We start from the raw sequence: 19,315 nt of genomic DNA, 5'->3' as shown, positions 1-19,315 counted from the left end.
GCCACTGCTTCACAGTCAATAAACAGAAACACTGTCAAAATAGTAGACTATGTTGCTTGAACAGGTTTAAAAAAAAACTGTATATTGTTCGCACATGTAGATGATAAGTTATTCAGCTAACTCTGATATTCAAAGTTAGCTGGCTAAATCTGATCGGGCCAAAGAGCTGTCCTAAAGTTAGCCAAGTAACATTAGTCGGCTAACTTTAAGATAGCCAGCTATATTCAATAGTGCGACTATCAAATATAACTTCAGTCTTAGCTGGATAAATGTATCCAGCTAACTTTGCTATCTGCACAGTGACTGAATATGGGCTTCCATATGTCTAGCAGGATTATAGAAATAAGTAGTAGTACTAGAAATGATTCATTGAGTGCAGTCTCAGACTTCTGAGAGTGAAATAATCCCGTGTTTTTAGCTGTAAAAAAACAAATACAAAAGGGAGCTCAACTGCTATTAAAAAATCTAAAACTTAAATTAGACCATCTTTAGAATATTGCTTGTAAATTACAGCACTGACAAAACAAGGATATTTTACTTATTTGATGCTTTTTTTATACCGGCATTCATGACCGAGTCATATCATGTCAGTTTACAGAAAACTGGGGAAACGATAACCTTAAATACGTTAACTTAGTAAAGAAGTAAAAAAGTTACAATAAAACGGGGGTGAGCAAACTGGGGGAAGAAGAAGACAGAGCATAGGTAACTTGAAACATAATGCCAGTTGTTTGGAGAGTTCTACGAGTTCTAGGAATATTCATTGTGGTGCTATTCATTTATATTCATGTATGGCATCCAGGAGTTTGATATGATATAGCCCCTTGCTATATGATATATCAAACTCCTAGATGCCATAAATGACAGCGTCATGCAGCAGCTGGTCATGGAAATGATGAGAGGGACAAATGGAAAACAGCACCAGCTGCAAGGGGTAAAGGTGGTTGACACACCTGATGATTATAATGCAATTAAATTTGACATAATCAGTGGAAGGCAGGTACTAAATAAAACTACTGCAATAACCCTTGGTCTGACCTAGCATGGCAATTTCTTATGTTCTTATTATAATAAAAGGAAGAAATTGCCAAGGTTAACAGTTTGCATGAGGCTGCTATGGTTTTCTAATGAAGTAGCTGAAAAGGTAAGGGAGAAAAGATTAGCAGATTGCAGAAAAAGGAAGACAGGCTACAATATCTGGAAAAATGTAAGAGAAGCAGGGAAAGTAGTTAGAATGCAAAACTTCAAATAAAAGAAGTGGCATTGTGAGACTCAGAGGTGAAGGGAAGGAATATGTAAAGGCTGATGAGGAAAATGCAAAATTGTTTAACAAAATATTTCTGTTTGGTGCTCACTGTGGAAGGGCTCGGAGCGGGACCACATAAAATGAATACAAACAAGATCCACGGATCTTGCCCCAGTCACATGAATGGAGCAAGGTCAGGTCAGCGCCATTTTGAAAAATGGCACCAATTGGGCCCGAGGCTAGGGGTGCCCCTTGCCCTATTGTGGGATCCTCATCACTTTTTTGGAGGTTTGGGGGTGCTCCCATGCATGACCACTGATTTCTTTTTCTACATTTGGGGGATGGGGAGGGGAGGGGAGGGATGTGGGCCCTATACCCCCTACGAGTTTAGATTACTATTTAGAGAGGGGGCAGTGTCAGCATTGATGCCTCTGGAAAAGGAGGGGCTGCTATTACTTGATGACAGGGTTGGGGAGTGGGGGGGCTGTCGCCGTGAGAGGACTGTCATCTTTTTTTTTTTTAACTTTTGGAAGTCGGAGCCGCCTCAAATGGCAGTCCCTGGGTTGAGCTGGGGGTCAGCCTTGACCTCCTACTACCACTTTTTACTTTTTGGGGCATTTTCTAAAAGGCATCAGCCTTTTAAGGGAATGGCAGTCCTGTGAGATCGGGGCCAGAATTGCGCCTAAAGGGCCACTAGCTGTGTTGTTTTGTCCCACGGTGTTTTGCCGTGAGACAAAACAACAGTCATACAGCTCTGATGTTTTTTCAGGGGAGGGGTCCCACTATCATGGGGTATGGGGGTGTCTCTGTGATAGTGGACCTACATTGTGACAGTGAGAACCCTCCTGCGAAAAAACATCATGGCTTAGTAAATCTCCTTCTACGTTTGTTGCAGTATGGACTTTCTAACCAAAAGATCCAGTTTAAAATCAGAAGAGAAGAGGAGACCCCAGTGCCCCACTAGGAACCCATCTTCCATCACTTGGAGGGCTTGGTTTTTCCTAGTGCCTGCCACCTTCAAGGACACTCACTGAAATGAGAAAGATTGAGACCAAAAGTGCATCTGGATTGTCTTGAAGATCAACTGAAGAGTATCATTTGATTGAATTAAAGCTTGTGTTACAGCAAAGTTTTGACTTTGGAACACCCTACTCAAGTGCCCAGTGTATTTTTGGACTTGAAGGCAAAGCCTGCAGCACAATTCAGCAAACAGTGAGTACATTTAAGAGAGAGAGATTGAAGAGGAGAAAGAGATTTTATTTTTCCCCTTCATGCCTTGTGATCTGAAGGTTCAGCCTCCACACCCTGGGGCAAAAGGACTGGTATCTGTGAACTGGTACTTCGTCCTGGAAATAAATGTGACCCTACATCCAGTTCAGCTCTGATCACCAAAGTAGGAGGCTATATGGGGAAGGTTATCTTCTCAATGGTGGGGGAAAAAAGGGACCCATCCCCGCTAGTAACCCTCCCCCTGCTCTCTCTGCTACTGTGCATTCTGGTTTCTTGGCTCTTGGTGTTTAAAAGTTGTCCTCCCCTGAATTTGTCCTTACCTCTCATTCTCTTTACCAAGTAAGTTCTCCTCTTTCTCCGTTAGACCAAAATGTTGCTGTGCAGTTTTCTTCTCACTCTCTCTGACAGTTCTGTCATCTGCACCAACAAAAAGAATCTTCACCTTCTTATATCAATAAGGCTGAGAAAATTATAGGGAATATATGCATGCAAGAAGAACCTTTAATTGAAATGCAAAGAACAAATTATTATCCATGGTGTGCACGCAGACAACAGTGACTTGAGGGTTTTTATGATCTGCGACAGCAACAAATTGACTCTTTAGAATACTATAGCAACAGCTTCTATACCAACACAAACACAACCTGATAAGTAATCTAAGCTTTCTCACTCATTCAGATTAGCAGTAATCATTAGTACAGAACTAAGAAACAAACAAGGAAAAAAGTTAGGGTACAATCTTAGTTCTTTTTTTCTTAGGTAGGTAAACTCTCCTCTCTTTTGGTCCTCCATCCCCTTTTCTTGATTTCTCCTCTCCCTCTCAACCATCCACTCCTCCTCTGGCTCTCCCCCCTACTTTCGTTTTGCTCCCTTTTTTCTTCGCTCTCATCTCCCCCAGACTTTTCTCACCCCAGCCTCCTTCTCCGTTTTCTTAGACCCCTTTTAACTCCCCCATTCCTCCTTTTCTCTTAGCCTCCTGCATCATATTTCCCTCTCATCCCTGACCCCTGCCCTGACAGCTCAGTCTTCCATTTCACTTTCTTACCTCAGTAAGTGGATCAAGCTTAAGTATCACAAAGCAGCAGTATATGCAGAGCCACTATGCTGCTAAACAAGCCACAGAAACTATGAACCTATTTCTTTCCACAATTAGCAGACTGGAACTATTTTACCTCTTTCAGTAAAGACCGTGTTTGCATTTTTGCCAGAGTGTGGAGAGAGAGAGTCTTTTATTCTCTGTTAGGAGTGTTATTAATATTGTTTTTCATTCCAGTTGGGGGATTCAGGACTACAGAACTTTTGTGTTTATCCTTTTCAGTGAAAGGATGGTTAATATACAATTCTACTGAACTTTGTTGATCTACAATCAATCAGATGGCCAGGCCAGTTAAGAGGCCTAGAAGACCAGAAGAACTGCAAAGTGGACTTTATGTTTGCATTTAAATGTATTAAGCATGTGTTTTACTTCTGATGAAGGAATATGATACTAAATTGATCTTTGAAAACATGCAAAATCAAGTTTTGATGTCATGTGACCAAACAGAAAATCCTTTCATAAAAAAAACCCACAAAATTGTTCTGGAAATGTGGTGTCCTTGGTTAATTTTGAAGCTCATTTAATTAAAGCTTAACTTTTCCTTTCCAGGTTGGATTATCACAAAGCAAATCCAGGTCTTGCATTTAACTTTTGCTTTTCAGCCAATTCACCATGAAGGTCTTGGTTTCAAGTCCTTGATTTAAGTGGTGATGAGATAATATTCTTGCTTCCTCAGGTCATAAGGGAAGTGAGCGTCAAAAGCAGAAGGAGAGCCATGCTCTTTTATCAGGAGCTCACGAGTCATTGTAGAGAGCGGGAAAGGCTATCCAGTATTTCTCAGGGAAAATTGTGATCTTTTGAATTTTTGGTGTAGCCATACTGTTTGACATCAGAATATGTAGGTACATACTGGCTGGCCTGATCGCCTCCACAGACAGTCATGTTATTGCCATATGTCTGATGAATCTTTAGGTACCTAAGTGTTCATCGGAGTGGCTGGGGATCCCCAAAACTCCTCGTGTCATCTGTTTTCCACAAAGGAGAACAACTAAGCAGAGACTTGTGAAGCACTAATAGGATATGTCTGCTGTTATTTGTGTTTTATGCATATTCAGCTACCTCAAATGTAATTAACTGGTTCAAATTGCATTTGCAGGATGGTGAGAGAGACTCCTTCTGCACCTGGATTGTGAGATAGGCTAGAAGTGAGACTGCTTTGTACTGGGACAATTTTATTTCAGTTTTTCATCTAATGTTGTTTGGTTTCCTATTTTAGGAACTACTCCTGGGAAAAATCATGTGGTGGTGGCCACCTAAAAGAGTTGGTGGGTCACAGTTAGAAGGGATAGTGTCTTGGTGTAAATCCTCTTCCTAGGCGTGAAGGTCCCTATATGAACTCCAGCCCTTGGGACTGCCTAGGCTTACTAACTGGAATGGCACAAATTTCTACAAAGATTATTATACAGGTGTTCATTCAACGTTTTCTTTCAGGAAGGCGCTTCATGCCGTATAGAAGAATGCTTGCACCAGATGCAGACCCTGCTTCGGTTTCACGTTTGTCCAAGAAAGGAATGGATGATATGCTCTCCTAATTATAATGTTTGGTGTGGTGTGAAGTCATATTGGAATATATTTCTGTGCATGCTATGGGTTCTATAATTGTAAAATCTGTGTATGTATCCTATCCTCAAATTTTGAAAAAGTGGGATGGGGGGAGGAGGAGGTGGAGGGAAGCGTGACAGTCCTTCCAGAATCACCACCATGTAAGTCCTAGTTCTTAAACCTCTTTTTGAGCTGGAATAAGGTGATGGGTAGTAGAGGGAGGGTGCACCATTTTTGGAACAGCATCTCCATAGAAGCTGCTGGAATGGCTAGCTCCTGCTGGTATAAAAGCAGCTTGCAACATAGCTAGGTGTGGCATTTCTGATTAGCAGTTAGAGGTGAAGGAGCTATTTTTCTGAGTTGAGTTTGTTCCCCTATTCTGGTGGACCAGGCCTCACGGTTTTGGAACCCTACACTGAGTAGGAAGGGGGTAGTATTTTTTCTGGTCCTTGTTTAAGGTATTTTGAACTAATCTTTTGAGATTTATTTCCTGAGAGATTCCTTGCACCCCAGGCTCAGAGCATTTTCAGGGAATCCCTGGCTAGGTTAGATCAGGAGATAGGGAAGATTCCACTAACTCCATCTCGCATAGAGTGGATGGTTCAGGGGTGACTTGCTGCAGAAGAGTTCTGGATTTCCGCCATTTTTGTGAAGAGTTTGCCTTGTGATTTGGGGAGAAGTTTGCTGCTACCCTTTCTGCCCTAAGTAGGAACAATTAAGAGACATTTTTTTTTCCCTGCTGCCTAGATCTTTTGTAAAAAAAAAAAAAAAAAAAAAAGGATCCTGAGTGTCATATGAAGAAAACTGTAAGACCTTTTATTACACTTGGAGGCCCCCATCTGGAGTCTTCACCCTGGGGAGTTTGTGCAAAGACTGAAACCTTGTATTATTGTCCATCATTATTTTTGAAAGAGGAATTTTTCCATCCATCTAGGATCCCTCTGTCAACTTGGGAAGCCTTGATTTTCCAAGCCTTGGAGGGTGAGAGTTTTCCCTGGCTCAACTACTGAGAGATACTTGCACAGATAGAAAATTACAGAACTGTGATTTCAAGCTATTTATACCAAGATATGATGTGTAACGTGCCAATTCTGCCATTTTAAAAAGTTTCCCAGTAGAGATTTATTTTGAACACTCAACTTGAGCCTCCTTAGTATTTTATTGACACTCACATCCTTTACTAGTGAAAGTGAACTAATACCTGCCCAGGACAGTGTTATTGAGAGTCCTCTTAACACATTGGGCCTTGGAGGATTTATTTGTCCCCCTCATTAGAAAGAACCCTACCTCAAGGCCCAGTGAGACCATGAGAAAGGGTAAAGAAGTGGCCCTGGGATTCCTTGGGCCCCTGCTGTCTCGGCTCCAAAACCGGAACGGGGATACATATGTAATTTGTATTATTTACAAATTATACTGAGAACCCAGCTGTCTGAAGTCTATGGACAACCTTACACTTCCTCTCATGCATAAGTTCTCCAGAAGTGAAACTGGAATATTGGCTGTGTTTTCCTGGATCCAGCCAAAAGTCCATTTCGGCTTTTGACGGGGAGTAAGATATGACTTAGGAGTCCTCTACTGTCTCAACTGATAGCAAGGCTGTTGCTGTTCACAGGAATATAGGGGCGAAGGATAGAAAATGTAAGTGATAATGCCTGTGTAAAAAACATTGTCAATTCCTCATCTAGAAAATAGATGGTAATTTTCAAAGGCATTTCCATAAGTAACACAATGCTTTACTCGCAAAAATGGCCTGTCATTAAAATGCCCAATTAATATAAACATATTAATATACACACAGGTAAACTTATACTCATTCACCCAAACTGAGCAGCGGTATCCTGGGGGCAGAGTTGGGGAAGGGTGTGGCCTTCAGCACACACGTCTGCATTTTTTAAGAAAATTTCTGAATGCCATCTCCAAGGGAAGGCAGGTGTAAATGTTTGCAGGTAATTTTGATGGGATAATTTTCAAAGCCAACATACATGTATAAGTTTGTTTTGAAAATTGGTGTAACTTAGGCGTGTATTTGCCTACTTTCTTTTGCGGCCTATTACAAAATTACTTACATTATGTCCAGTTCTGAAGGTTATACCTCCAAAAAGACAAAATTGAGGCAGTTCAGAGAAGGGCTACCAAAATAGAGCAGGGTCTGGCACCATAAGCCCTATGAAACGAGAATCAAGTACTTAAATATGTGTAACCTAAGGAGAAAGAAGAGAGGAAAGATATAGTAGAGACATATAAAAACCTGGAAGCTATATATAAGGCTAAAGAAGCAAGTATTTTTTCAGTGGAAAGAAGTTCTAGATCAAGAGGTCATGATAAAGAAAGTAAAATTAAGAAATATTTCTTCAAAGAGGGTGATAGATCCATGAAATATGCTCCCAGTAAGAATGGTAGCATCAACAGAATTGAAGAAAGCATGGGATAAGCAAAGGGTCATTGGTAATGAGGAAATAAATGTAAAGCAGAATTGTTTACCTGTAGCAGATGTTCTCTGAGGACAGCTGGATGTCAGTCTTCACAAGTTTGTGACATCATCAGATGAAACCTGGCCAGAATTTTTATGTCAAAGTTTCTACAACTTTGACTGTGCCTCACTGAACATGCCCAACATGCTGACATACCATGCATCCATGTAGAGGCCCCTTCAGTCTTGTACTTTAGTGTATATAACTGGAAGCCATCTCCAAGGGAAGGCAGGTGTATTTCATGAGGACTGGCATGTTTATTGTTTCTACATATTTTATTTTTCTGTCAAATAATTTATTTGACTTTTGGTTCTAGCAAATATAAATTAAAATAAAAAAAAATACTAGGGTGGAAGAGATGGAAAACCTTTTTTTGGGTTGGCAGTGAGGTGACAGTTTATCAGAACAAATCTGAGAAATTTTCTGTAATGGGGAATATCTGTATGTGAGTCTAGGCATCCTTGAGATCAAAAGAGCATAGCCAGTCCCCTCTTTGAAGAAAAGGAATTAAGGTGCACAGGGGAAACTATCATGAACTTTTCTTTTTCCAGAAATTTGTTCAAAGTCATTAGGACTAAGATGGGACGGAACTCCCCTGTTTTATTTGGAATCAGGAAATACTTGGAGTAGAATCCTCTCCTTGTTTCCCTTGGTGGAAAAGGTTCAACCACTTTGGTCTCTAAGAGGGAGGAGAGGTCCTTCTGAAGCAGTTCCCGATGTAGTGCGTGTCCCCCAATTTAAGTTCAGTGGCCAATTTGGTGAGAAACCGAATAGATTTAATTTGTACCCTCTTCTTATGATGCTGAGGATCCACACATCCGAAGTTACACTGGGCCAAGTTTTACATAAAACCTCAACCTGCCTATGATGTGAAAGTCCTCTGGTATGAGTGTGGAAATGCAGATTATCTTTTCTGTGTCCAGTCAAAACCCCGCCCCAGAGTTGACTGGGGTGCTGGCTATGGCTTATGGGCCTGCTGCTGATATGGACTGAGGGGGCAGAAGATAGCATTGCTTTGATTGGAAAACATTCCTCCTCTGCCCCATCCTTGGATATCTCCTGAAAGAGGAGAGTATGTCTGGAGTGGCAATGGAAAGCTGCTGTAGTGTTGCACAGTTCAAGAATCTGCACCACGATGCCTTTACTTTATCCCAAAGAGCTTCTCTCCAAAATACCACATGTCACTGAATCTTTTCTGGCCTTCTGGTAGGTGGTTTGAAACCCACAGCCAGGCAACTCTGCAGGCACCAATCCTCATGGCAGAGACTTTTGATGCCATTTCTAAAACAAAGGTTGAGCAGACCATGTGTTTTCTGCATTCCATTCCCTTGTCCATCAGTGATTGGAGAGCATCTTGCTGCTTTTGAGGAAGCTGCTCAGCTACCCTCTGCCTTTGCTTCAGCAAGTTCTGCATGTATTGGCCCATAAAGAGCTGGTAGGAAGCTATACAGGCATTGAATATAGCTCCTTGAAAAACCAGGATGTCCAGGGCACCAAGGAATGAGTTTTCTGTTTCTTGGCGCTCTTGAGAGTGGATTCGACCACCACAGATTGGTGCTCTAGCTGCCTGTTTTTAAATCTAGGGATCATCTGGACAAGATAGAATGTGTCCACCTTCTTGTTTGAAGGAACCATAGACATGGACATCCTCATCTGTACCTCCTGAAGGATCTCGTGAACTGGGACTATCATGACTTCTTTAGGGAGTTCCACAAACTAGAGGATACCTGGCATCTTGTTTCTGGTCTCATCCTCCATTAATAAGAAAATGGAATGGCTTCTGTCATTCTCCTAACAAAACCTGTGGAGAGGTCCTCAGGAAGAGACTTCCTTCTCTCTGGAGGAGGAAAGGGGTTGGAGGAGAGATTAATTGATTCCTCCTCTTCAGAGGCATCTCAGATTTATGGCTGTACCTCCAGGAAAGTTCAGAGTCAGGCTGGTGGTGAAGATGCTGACGGTGCCCAATCCACAGATAAGGCCTTAGAGAGAGGGGTGCACTTGTCTGCTTTGGCCCAGATCCTGAGAAACTGTTGCCTCAGGAAAGCTTCCTCTCCTGATGGGCTAGAGATCACCCTCGGGGCAGCTGACATCAATCCCAATTCCCCTTAGGGAACTGGCATTAGCACTAATGCCAGTGTTGATGGAAAGCCTCCAAGCAGCTGTAAAGACTCGAGCAGTGGATCAACATTGGGCCGTGCTGATACCAATGCCCTCAATACTGAAGCACCATGACCTCACAGTGCCTTGTCCAAAGCTTGATGAACATTGACATGAAAGCAGGAGGGGCTGCCACATCTTTCTAACAACAGAGAGGTGTATCGGTGGTGGACACCTGGACCCTTAAGAGACTAGTGCAGCTTCTGAGCCATTGGTGAGGATGAATTCTCCTTTCTATGGAACTGCTTTGGGGGGTTCTTGGCTGCTTTAGATCTTCCTTGATCCCAGTATCACACACCAATGGAGACCGATTCTGATGCTTCATGGATTTCCATGGATGCCCAGCATCAGAACTCTGTTATACCGGTGTCAAAGAGGCAGAACCCATAGTCTTCTTCCATCGGTAAGAATCAGAAAAGGACCTGTCTCTTGGGGTTCTATTAATACTCAAATCGAGGGAACTGATTGCTCCTCCAAAGGTACATCCTCCTAAACTGGTGCAGCTCAGTGATCCTTTGATGTCAATGTTTCTGATGCCGATGGATCGGACTGCTAGTACCTAAAGTGCCTCTCCATCAGTTCCAGTTAAGACATTTGCCTCTCGAGGTCATCTTCATACACAATTGTCACTTCTGGATATCGTGTGATGCCCCCCTATTATGAGGACCCTTTTGGGTCCTGTGATATTATCTTTCCCTGTTACCATTCCTTAATTATTTTATTCTTGTTATTATTCAACCAGTTCCATGTTATTGTTATTGTGCAACCAGTTCCATGTAAACATCATACGTTGTTGTTATACCTGTTTCATGTAAACCGATGTGATGTGCAAACGAATGTTTGTATAAAAAAACTTTAAATAAAACGTTAAATAAATAAATAAAGAAAGAAAGAAAGAAAGAAAGGATCAGTTTTAGACATAACCATGGTGCACTGAGGGCATCGCTGGAACCCACTAGACTTGGCCAACCAGAAAACAAGGAATTTGATGGCAGCAGGCAAACTGACACCCATTTGGCACTGGTGTTGCACTGATCCAGCACCAAGACAGAAAGAAAACTTACAAAAACTACCAAAAAACTACATAAGGAATGTATTGGGAGATGGAACAAGACCATGGGACCCTGCAACAAATGATTCTGTGACCAAAAAAATGAAAAACACAGGCCTAGCAGCTGGAGCATAAGGAACTGCAACCAGTGGACTGCACAAAAAAAGAAGAGACTGAAGGGGCCCTCGCCGGGACATGTGGTATGTTGGCATGCTGGATATGCTCAGTGAGGCATAGTCAAAGTTCTAGAAACTTTGACATAAAAATTTCAGGCCAGATTCCATCAGATTATATCACCCACTTTTGAGGACTGCCATCCTGCTTGACTGGAGAAAGTAAGCAATCAGAGTCTATAATATTTCAAAAGGAAGGAAATTTGACAGACCAAGAAGGCTTTACATTCCTCATCTGCAGACATAAGAAATGCCATACTGTGTCAAACCAAGGGGTCCATCAAGCCTATTATCCTGTTTCTAACATTGGCCAATCCAGATCACAAGTACCTGGCCAGATCCCAATAATAGATAGATTTATTTGCTTATGCCTAGGTATAAGCAGTGGCTTTCCTCAAGTCTACCTGGTTAATAATGGTCGATGGCCTTTTTCTCCAGCAATGTGTCCAAACCTTTTTTAAACCTATGTTTCACTAACCCAGTGTTTCCAGGCTTTTTTCCAGCAAGTGTACGACAAAAAAGCGATAGTTGGCTTCATTCCTTGTCACAGGGTTCAGTCGCAGATCAAGGTCTTTCAGGGCAGGCAACGTCTTCAAACGTGATACTTCTAACAAAGATGCAATATTATTGTAATATAAGTTCAGCAACCGCAATGATTGTAAATATTCAATACCCTGTGAAAACAAATAAGAAAGTATGTGATAATGTTTAAGGTAACAGTACCATTTAAAGCTAGATAAAACTGTTTTCCATTTTTCACAGAACAGCATAGGCAAAAGCAATATAAGTTTGCACTAGATACTGCCCCAAGACAGGCTAAGGACAAAATATAGGGCCCAATATTGAAACGCTACTTAGCCAGAGAAATAGGATTTCTCTGGCTAAGTAGCAGCCGCTGAATATTCAGCTATGTTCAGCAGCCTCCATTTAACTGGACAAGTATTTATCTGGTTAAGTGAATATCTGGATATCTTGGGGGCAGGCAATGGGCGGATCAAGGCGGGGCTACTTATCTGTTTATCATAATCTGATAAGTTCCTAAATTCAGCCTTATGCAGTTAAGTTAAATGAGTAAGTCAGACCAGCTCAATAGCAGGTCTAACGTTATCCAGATATAACTTATCCAGTTAACTAGCACTTATTCGGTTATATTCAGTAGCATAGACATGCTGCTGAATATCCATGCTAAATTAACTGGATAAGTAATATCTGGATAACTTAAACAACTGGATATCTTTGAATATTGGGGCTAATATATATATAGCAGCTATTTCCCTAAGGATTATATAGAGATTGTTTTGCTCATTCTTTTGTAGGAAGTATTTCAGTTTCTCTGTAAGCTTTGGACTGTATGTATTTCTTATATTTTTATACTTCACATAAAGTAAGTTATTCTACCAGGATGTAAATTCTAAGTAGTAACTTATAACCGCCTAGCTTGTTTTGTATTCCAATCCACACTATCCAATAGGAAGTATATTGAAATTCTAGGGCTGGTGGTGATACTTGGACTATTGTCTTTTGGGGGATGGTGTGATTGATGTAATAGTCCTCGGAGATAATGCTGCCATGGCATGGTACATTTGCTATAAAGATATACAGTTTGTTTCTATCAAGTTTTTGAATTGCTTCAGAAACCAAAAGGTAATCAAAGAAGTTTGTGACATTTCTATTGAGGGAACACTAAAATGAGAATATTCCTTGATGTAAAGCAAATAGGAAGCATGTTAGTTCTACTCTATAGCTATTATTGCCAGAGTTTCTGTGTACATGGAGTATATGAGGTGTTTTTTTTTAAATAAAGTGGTAGGTACAGGGTTGCTATTGTGGTTTTATCAAATTCGGTATAATTTTGAGTTAGCATTAGAAACCAATCACTACCACACAGAAGAATTAGCTGAATAAACCATCAAATAGCTATAGGCTGCAAGTTCTGCAATAACTAGAAATCTTAGTGGAAATACAGGCATTCATGTAGCTGGCTCTGTCTGGCAGACTACAAAAGGAACATGGGAGTGAGGAAGTAAAAAACCTTTATTGTATCTCTCTGTTCAATGTAGTGCAATATAGTGCCATATAGTTCAACTTAGCTAAAAATGATCTTTTCTAATTTATGCTATGCTTGCTATGAACAAAGACAGAGGCTACTATTTCGATTATTATAAGAATAAAAGATTTGTAAAAAAATTTGTACTAGGTTGTACATCAGGAGATTTTTGGTTCCATGAACAAAATAAAAGATAATTATAATTGGTAGAAAATAGATATAATGATGTGTGACCTTTTCCTATCAGTAATAAAATGTTTCGTGCTTGTAGGTACTTGCAAATAGAACCTATTTTACGATGATCTGTTGATTAGTCAGGACCTAAAACCTATGATGGTAACTTTTAAATACCGTATTTTTCGCTCCATAAGACGCACCTGACCATAAGACGCACCTAGGATTCAGAGGGGGAAAATTAAAAAAAAAAAAAATTTGTGCTAAACCGGCTCTGTCCCCGGGCGTCTGTGCGTCTTATGGAGCAAATTAGGAGAGTGCATAACATTTTTTGTCTCCCCATTTTGTTTTCGGGTCTGGGGAGGCCCATTTCGGACCATTCCCCAGATCAGAAAACTTTTGTCTTTCTAATTCTGTGGGAACGCCCACCCCCAACCCCCCCCCCATTCCAACCCTTTAAATTAATTAACACCCCCCCAAGACCTGCCAAATTAATTAAATACAACCCCCCACCCTCCTGACCCCTCCCCAAGATCTTCCAAATTAATTTACTACAACCTCCCACCCTCCTGACCCCCCCCCCAAAACCTGCCATAAGTCCCTGGTGGTCCAGCGTGGGTCCAGGAGCGATCTCCTGGACTTGGGCCGTCGGCTGCCAGCAATCAAAATGGCGCCGACGGCCCTTTGCCCTTACTATGTCACTGGGGTCGACCAATGCCAGCGGTAGCCCCTGTGACATAGTAAGGGCAAAGGGCCGTCGGCGCCATTTTGATTGCTGGCAGCCGACGGCTGAAGTGCAGGAGATCGCTCCCGTACCGCTCCTGGACCACCAGGGACTTTTGGCAGGTCTTGGGGGGGTCAGGAGGGGGCGGGGGTTTTGTTAGATTTTTAATTTTTTTTTTATATTCGCTCCATAAGATGTACAGACGTTTTCCCCCCACTTTTGGGGGAAAAAAGTGCGTCTTATGGAGCAAAAAATACGGTAGGTACACGGGTGCACGTTTTCTGGCTTGCACCCAGGGACGCAGCCATTTTATAACATATGCACATATATGCGTGCATATTATAAAATAGGCTGAATGCGTGCACATGTGCACATGATTTTAAGTGGAAGCACAAATGCCATTTCTACCGCGTAAGTGGGGGAATTTTAATAGACATGCGCACCGACGCAAAGAGAAATTACTACTTACCTGATCATTTCTTTTTCTTTAATACAAACAGGTGGATCCAGAACCAGTTGAATAATGCAACTCTACCAGCAGATGGAGACGGAGCAAAGATGACATCTTGGTATATATACCCCTGCAATGACATTAGTCTGACAGTATTCTCTGCAAAAGCTAACTGTGGACAAACTAACAAAAGACTTACTTATTAACAAACAACCACTCCAGTACTCACCCAACAGGAAACTACTGAACTCAGACAAGGAGTGCAATAACATGTCTAGGGAGTGAACTGACACTTACCAATATTTCCTAGAACACACAGCCACGTAGGAGGAACATAGCACAACCATTTGGCAGCCAAGGGCGGGAAAGTGGATCCACCTGTCTGTACTAAAGAAAAGGAAATTATCAGGTAAGTAGTAATTTCTCCTGTCTTAGCATTCAGATAGGTGGATCCAGAACCAGTGGGATGTACCAAAACTACTCCCAAACAGGGCGGGAGGCTGCCCATGGTCCAGTCAAAACCGCATGTGCGAAGGCTGCATCCTCCTGGGCCTGCACATCCAGGCGATAATACCTGGAAAAGATGTGTAAAGAGAACTAAGTTGCAGCTTGGCAAATGTCGACAGGAGACAACAATCTAACCTCCGCCCATTACACTGCCCGAGTCCTAGTGGAATGAACCCTAACATGACTAGGCTACAGCTGTTCAGCTATTGTAGCTCATGACGCCGGCTCGCCCAGTTTACTTCCACCATGGAGAACAAACAGGCGATCCATCTTCCTGAGAGGTTTAGAAACCTCCAAATACCTCAAGATATGCCTCTTGACATCCAAGCGCCATAACATGCGATATTCCACCGTATTTCTTTCTCTGTCTAGAGATTGCAGGGGAATGAACTGATTCAAGTGAAAATCTGAGACCTTTCTTAGATGATCTGCTTTTAACCACCACTACAGGTGAGCGCAGACCTCCATTGGTAGGTGAGGCTGAATGGAATAGTCCTGAAACTGGGCACCAACAAGACAGCAAAGTGCGCTGAAAAGGACACATACATGCCCTTGCCCACGGCACAACCTCCAAACACCTGAACATAGGAACACACTGTCAGACGTATTGTGTTCATCAATAGACTCGCCTGCGACATCAGCTTCAGAATACGGCTCTCCGACAGGAACACCCTGATCTGTTTTGTGTCAAACCAAACACCGAGATACTCTAGCGACTGTGATGGCTGAAGATTGCTCTTGGGCCCAAAAAACAAGAAGGTAGGCAATCTAAAAAAGCCGTGAGCAAACGTAAGAGAGTAGATGCCAAAGAAAGTCTTTTTCAAAATCTTTAATGGCTGGAGATGTGTAAAACAATAAAATTGCCCGACTCAGGCCGAGTTTCGCCACTCACCAGTGGCTGCCTCAGGGACTAAGAGCAAACATACATATATAAATAATGAGTAATTGAAATCATAAATTAATAAAACATATATAAAACATGAACAACAGCATAAAATAATCAACACATAATATAAATGAATAAAAAAAAAAAAAATAAAATCAGGAACCTCACATAAAAAGTGAAACTCAAAGGACAAAGTTCCTAAAAATAAATATTGACAAGGAACGAAAGACATAACATAAAATCGTGCACAAAGATTGTAAGAGCAACTAGGCAACATCAATCTGAATTAGCGTGTAAAAGACCTATGTATATTTTAAGGCAGGCCGATACAGTAAAGCATGGCCGCAGTTATCCCGTTTCTAACCCGCTGTGTACTCACAATTTCGCCGTGTAAGTCTAACCCGCGATTCACTATCTGTTTTTACCGATCCTTACCGCTTCTTTAACTCGACGCGTATCCCTTTCCGTCCACTGCATGTATATGTATGTAAACGATCCGATTAGCTATTCCCTCCCATACAGTAAAGTGCGCCCCGACTATCGCCTTTTTAACCTGCTATCTGCCGCGTCTTTAACCTACTAATTTACCGCCTACCCTGACCCTTGCGTTAGTGTGATGAACTTAGCCGCCCAGTCCCAAACCAACCCAATCCACAGAAAAAAAAATGTTTCTCGCACTTAGCCGCCCAGTTCCAAACCAACCCAATCCACAGAAAAAAAAATGCTTCTCGCACTTAGCCGCCCAGTCCCAAACCAAACCAACCCAATCCAAGCGCAAGCAGAGAGAGACGAAATTTCACAGTCCCAAACTTTCCCCCAGCCCCTGCTCACCTGCCCTGGCCGCGGCCACGCAAGCCCCCAGCAGCAGCAGTAGAAGTAGAAGGGCGGCGAGAGAGAGCGGCTTCGGCAGCCCCGCCGGCGAAGGTGAATACATGCACGCCTGTAGGTCCGTTATGGGCGCTCATGTCAGCGAAGGCGTATGCGCACACGTCGTGACCTCCGACGTCCAGCTGGTCACGGTGTGTGCGCGTGCGCCTTCGCTGCCTTGAGCGCCCATATTGGACATACAGAGGTGCACGTATTCATCTTCGCCGGCGGGGCTGCCGAAGCCGCTCTCTCTCGACGCCCTTCTACTGCTGCTGCTGGGGGCTTGCGTGGCCGCGGCCAGGGCAGGTGAGCGGGGGCTGGGGGAAAGTTTGGGACTGTGAAATTTCGTCTCTCTCTGCTTGCGCTTGGATTGGGTTGGTTTGGTTTGGGACTGGGCGGCTAAGTGCGAGAAGCATTTTTTTTCTGTGGATTGGGTTGGTTTGGGACTGGGCGGCTAAGTGCGAGAAGCATTTTTTTTTCTGTGGATTGGGTTGGTTTGGAACTGGGCGGCTAAGTGCGAGAAGCATTTTTTTTTCTGTGGATTGGGTTGGTTTGGGACTGGGTGGCTAAATATCGTCTCTCTCTGCTGGGGCTTGGATTGGGTTGGTTTGGTTTGGGACTGCGTGGCTAAGTGCGAGAAGCATTTTTTTTCTGTGGATTGGGTTGGTTTGGGACTGGGCGGCTGAATTTCGTCTCTCTCTGCTGGGGCTTGTATTGGGTTGGTTTGGTTTGGGACTGGGCGGCTAAGTGCGAGAAGCATTTTTTTTTCTGTGGATTGGGTTGGTTTGGAACTGGGCGGCTAAATTTCGTCTCTCTCTGCTGGGGCTTGGATTGGGTTGGTTTGGTTTGGGACTGGGCGGCTAAGTGCGAGAAACATTTTTTTTTTTCTGTGGATTGAGTTGGTTTGGGACTGGGCGGCTAAATTTCGTCTCTCTCTGCTGGGGCTTGGATTGGGTTGATTTGGGACTGTGAAATTTTGTCTCTCTTGTCCGTCCGAAGGAGGGTGCTTTGTTGCGCTCCCTGCCTCCGATCGCCGGCTGCTGGGGCTTGCTGGCGCCGGGCGCTCAAGGCAGCGGGGTCTGTAGGAGAACCATCCACTTCCTGGTACCTGTCATTTCAAACGTCATTTGAAATGACATTTGAAATGACAGGTACCAGCGCACCCAGGATACTGTATAGGCGCTGTATAGCACCTATACAGTAAAATGGATTGCACTTCATGGACGCGGCTTGCATTTGCATGCCATTTAAATACTGTATCGAGCGGTAGGTGATCCGAACTGTGCATGCAGCAAACGCAGGAGCGCCGGGCACTAACGCACCTCTTTCTACCGCACCTTACTGTATCGGCCTGAAAGAAAGTTGTTTTTTTTTAAATATTTATTTAGGAGTTTTTTATATACCGAAGTATAGCAAAAAAATGCCTTCACTCTGGTTTACATTTATAACAACTTGTTACATCTGACGCATTTAAACAGTAACATGAACTGGTACTGAACAATAACTTAGTACAATAGATAGAAAACCAAACAAATGATATAAATCATATAACGAGGTATATAGCTGTGCTCAAATTATGTATGGGGAGGAATTGTTAGAGGGAGAAGATTATTTATTTATTTATTTTGAATTTTTATATACCGACCTTCTTGTATCAGATACAAATCATATCAGTTTACATTAAAAACAGAGTATGCAGGAAAATAGGTTTCCTACGTCAAATACATTGAACATATTTAATAAACAAGAGATTAGTAAACACTATGAAAAAGGTTAATTAACAAAGGAAAAACTTAAGGGAATTAAAATAAGCGTAGCACAAAAGATTGCATGAAGGGGTGCACAAAGGGGAGTGCCTGGTGGAATGTGGCCGTTTACCGCTAAGTGTGATGACGTCAGTGGGGGCGGGTCTCTTCATCCCTGAGTTCACAGCATTCTCAGTTTCAGCGTGAAGTTTTTACAATTTTTGTCTTTTTGGTCTCTTTTTCTCTCAGCGATTGCCCCTAAAGGTGCCCGGTACTGGTGGGCTGCCCCTCCGCATCACTGCCTGGTGGAAGATAGGTGAGGATTCGGTGAGTCAGAGAGAGAGTCAATGGAATGATATTGCAAACTCGGAGATGAGATGCAGTAGGTGTGGTCTGTTGTGCTATCCTATGCCACCCTTGAGTGTTTGGTTGAAAAGCCATGTTTTGAGTTCTTTTTTAAAAGCTTTAAGGTTTTCTTGTGAGCTCAGGTGTTGTGGTAAGGAGTTCCATAGATTCGGGCCAGTAATGGAAATGGCTCTGTTTCTTGTGGAGGACAGTTTGGCTAGCGGTAGTGGTGGCACTTCTAGATGTAGGTGACTTGTTGACCTGGTCGTGCGTAGTGACCTGTGTACATGTATGACGTTGTCCAGAGCTGTGTTGTCGGCCTTATGAATTGCATTGTGTAGAATTGTTAGAACTTTGAATTCTATTCTTTTGTCTACTGGAAGCCAGTATAGATTGTTGAGTACGGGGGTGATGTGGTCGGATCTCTTTTTCCCAGTTAGGACTCTGGCTGCGGCATTCTGTAGTAACTGAAGAGGTTTTAAGGCTGTTTTAGGTAGACCTATTAAGAGTGAGTTGCAGTAGTCTAGGCTGTTGAAGATGAGGGCTTGTAAGGTGGTTCAGCAATGGTTTTAGGTGTTTGAGTATTTGGAGTTTACGGAAGCC

General features: G+C 42.6%; 1 protein-coding gene across 3 annotated transcripts in view; it reads right to left on the bottom strand.

The window, feature by feature from the left end:
* LRRC36 (leucine rich repeat containing 36) overlaps nt 1-19,315 on the bottom strand; it is a 287,868-nt gene that overhangs the window by 255,337 nt on the left and 13,216 nt on the right. For all 3 annotated transcript variants that reach the window (XM_029608785.1, XM_029608787.1, XM_029608786.1), the window contains exons 3-4: nt 11,445-11,640; nt 2,797-2,893 (exon numbers count right to left, since the gene is read on the bottom strand). In XM_029608785.1, coding sequence (XP_029464645.1) covers nt 2,797-2,893; nt 11,445-11,640 — 293 coding nt within the window. The remainder of the gene's footprint in view (nt 1-2,796; nt 2,894-11,444; nt 11,641-19,315) is intronic.

Source organism: Rhinatrema bivittatum, chromosome 7 (assembly GCF_901001135.1).
Source record: "Rhinatrema bivittatum chromosome 7, aRhiBiv1.1, whole genome shotgun sequence".
Lineage (NCBI taxonomy): Eukaryota > Metazoa > Chordata > Amphibia > Gymnophiona > Rhinatrematidae > Rhinatrema > Rhinatrema bivittatum.
The sequence above is the reverse complement of the archived record's forward strand: the minus strand, read 5'-3'. Positions and strand labels throughout refer to the sequence as shown.